This window comes from Metarhizium album, assembly GCF_000804445.1.
Source record: "Metarhizium album ARSEF 1941 chromosome Unknown scaffold_122, whole genome shotgun sequence".
Taxonomy (NCBI): Eukaryota; Fungi; Ascomycota; class Sordariomycetes; order Hypocreales; family Clavicipitaceae; genus Metarhizium; species Metarhizium album.
Genome location: NW_024467696.1, coordinates 1 through 2,940, shown reverse-complemented (window position 1 = coordinate 2,940; position 2,940 = coordinate 1). Strand labels below are relative to the sequence as shown.

Below are 2,940 nucleotides of genomic sequence, written 5' to 3'. Positions count from 1 at the left end.
CCATTGTGTCAAGTGATTCAAGTTTAAGCTTGACAAATGACATTGTTGTTGAGAAGACAGCATTGCGCCTAGCGTTCGCGGCCTGAAGCCCCGTGATAAAACGTCTGCGCATGGCACCCCACGGGTCCGACCGACCCTTTGATTAGAGCTGCATACTATTCTCCGTGTACCTAAATAAAGGACGTGTTTCTTGTCACGCGTCATCCAGCCAAGGCAGGGTACCTACAATCATGGGAGAGAACGACATGGAGAAACGGAAAGAAAACCCCCGCCTGGTGTACGGCATCGTACGAGTATACGAGGGCAAGACCCTGCCAATAAAGCCGGCGCTGTAATTCACAGCCCGAGTCAGTCGAGATGGATCCCCATGTTGGCCTGAAGACGTGACAGTGACGGCTTCACTTCACTTGTCGCACACACATCAGGCTACTGCTAGCGGTGGTACGCTCTTGGTCTCGTTTCCCAACGAAAAAGTCATCGTCTATTGTACCCGCTCTGTGGTCGTCTCATTACCATTAAATTAACGCACTACTACTAGTCTGTGGTTTTTTCACGTCCACTTCTCCGGCCCCATGCTGTTCAAGCGAAGCCAGGGCCGACCTCCCACGTCACATCCTCGTTAAAAACCCGATGGGCATCGAAATACGCAGGGCTGCCATTGCCGGCGCCGTACATGTCGTTGTTGAAGTGGCGCCAGTAGCGGGTAGGGTATTTCCACGACCGCAGTGAGCTGCCCCTGCCTGCGAGGCCGGCCTCGGGGCAAAAGGTCGCCTCCTCGCGGAAGCCCTTGCTGCCGTCGTCCGGGTGCACGGCGAGGCGGCGCTCGGGGGAGAGGCGCACGAAGCTGCCGGGCGCGTCGACGGACTCGAAGGAGACGCAGCCGCTGAAGCCGAGGCCGTCGCGCACGACCCAGCTGGCCTCCCTCTTGAGCTGGCCGCTGCTGGAGGACGAGACGACCTCGGTCCTGACGGCGGCGCCGCTGTGGGCGACGTAGCGCGTCGTGCAGCACGGCGTCGTGGCGCGCAGGGAGACGCGGGAGCCGGCGCGGAGGAGAGGGCCGCCGGCCAGCGGCGCGACGGCGTACTTGGCCTTGTCGACAATGTCGGCCTGGACCTCGGCCTCGGCCTCGTCGGACGGGTAGCCCGAGGTCATGGCGCCCTCGTAGAAGGTGCCCTGGCCGCTGTTGCTGTTGTCGCCGCCGATGCCGAGGAGGATGGCGCCCTGCTTGTACATGGTTTCGTACTTTTTGGGCCGCGCGCCGCTGTAGATGGTCGACAGCGCGCCCGAGGAGGCGTCGCCGCCGCGGATGGCAAAGTACTTGGGCTTGCCTTTGACCATGGCCGTGACGAAGCGCGCCGATATCGTCGGGTTGCCGTCGTTGCGGGCCTCGGCCGGGCCGGGGATGAGGCCGTTCTCGAGGTCGGCCTGGATCCAGGGGCCGCTGCCGGAGCCTTTGTAGCCGCCGTCGCCAAAGTATATCGTCTCCATCTTGCCGTCGCCCGAGTCGTTGTTGTCCCTCTCGGCGTTGCCGTAGTCGAAGCAGCAGCCCGCGTTGTAGTGCGTGCCGTCGAGGACGGCGTATATGCCCTGCGGCTCGTCCCCGGAGGCCGTGCCCACGGCCGCGTTGTTGCGGTAGCCGTCGCTGGGCGAGATGAAGACGCCGTACGCCTTTTTGCCGCCCAGCTTGACCGGGGCGCCGACGGCGCTGGATAGGGAGTCGAAGCCTCCGGGCTCCGGGCCGCGCGCCGCGCCGCCGGCCGGAGCCTGGGTGAGATGGTTGCCGCGGCCCGACTGATCGTAGATGACGGTGATGAGGCAAGTCGTGAGGGCGCAGAAGGAGTCTTGGTGCGCGGAATCGGCCACGCCGCCGGCGGAGATGGGCAGGATGTCCGTCGTCGCCTGGTCTGAGCCGCGCCGCACCTGATAGAGCCTCTCGGAATACTTGGCGTACAATGCCCGAGTGGTGCTGTGGGCGGCGATGCAGGGCGTGCCGTGGGATCCGTATATATCACAGGGTCCGGCAGCCACGAGGCCGCCGACGCTCACGGCCAGGACGCAGGCATGCTGCACTGCTCGCCGCACGGAAAACTTGCCATGTACGAACAGGTCTCTGTACATGCTGCTGGGCGTCTACTCGACGCGCTTCACACAGGAGTTACCGACGATGGTGGCAGACGCAGACGAGCGCATTCCTGTTCAGCGCCTCGATACTGTCGGATAGTATAGTACGCAACCGAAGGGCTGACTGGTCGTCGATGTGTCTAGCTTGCTCTCTTGAGTTTCCCTCGTCTCCTTCTCTCGTTCCCCTGACGCGAGGTGACATCTTGTCTGCTTAAATATAAATCCAGCGTTCCAGGGGGCAGCAGCAGCTCATCATGGGCACCGCAGGCTGGGCTAATTCACACACGCTCGAGGAAAGGAGAATCTCGTCCGCAGTCGCAGCACCGCTCGACCAAGGGGTCGACCACGATGCTCCCTGGCTTCTTTACAAAAGCAAAGCATTGCAACGGCGCCAAATCTCGTGGTCCGTCCACGCGGCTCCGCAGCTCACGGCCACGGACGCCGCTTTGGTTCATGGCACAACTACATTGGGCGCAGGCACAAAGAGCATCAGAGCTGCCGATGTCACGCCATGTCCAGTCCGCAACTGGCATCTGACCCCCCTGGGTCGCATCATGCAGGTCCACGTTGATGGGAAAGCGTGTCCAAGCTGGCGGGAACTCGAATTGGGTGCCCCCTGGCGACTCCTCGGCGGCGGCGGCGGCGGTGACGACGGCCGTTTTCCCCCGGGCAGCCTCTTGAGTCGAGTCTGAGTCGGTCACGGCACGAGCAGATGACCAACCCATGTGAAGCCAAGCCCGTCCGTGAGGCTACATGGCTCAGAGCCTCAGAGCCTCAGCCCTGCGCGGTGGACCGGGCCATGGGCGATCTTCCCCAAGC

At 62.8% G+C, this 2,940-nt stretch overlaps 1 protein-coding gene across 1 annotated transcript; it reads right to left on the bottom strand.

The window, feature by feature from the left end:
* Window positions 1–579: 579 nt before the first annotated feature.
* Window positions 580–2,118, bottom strand: MAM_08467 (Alpha-N-arabinofuranosidase Precursor; the record flags this gene model as incomplete). The annotated part of the gene is made up of 1 exon (XM_040827264.1): window positions 580–2,118. The coding sequence occupies one exon, from the start codon at window positions 2,116–2,118 to the stop codon at window positions 580–582; it is 1,539 nt and encodes a 512-aa protein (XP_040674740.1).
* Between the last annotated feature and the right edge of the window lie 822 nt (window positions 2,119–2,940).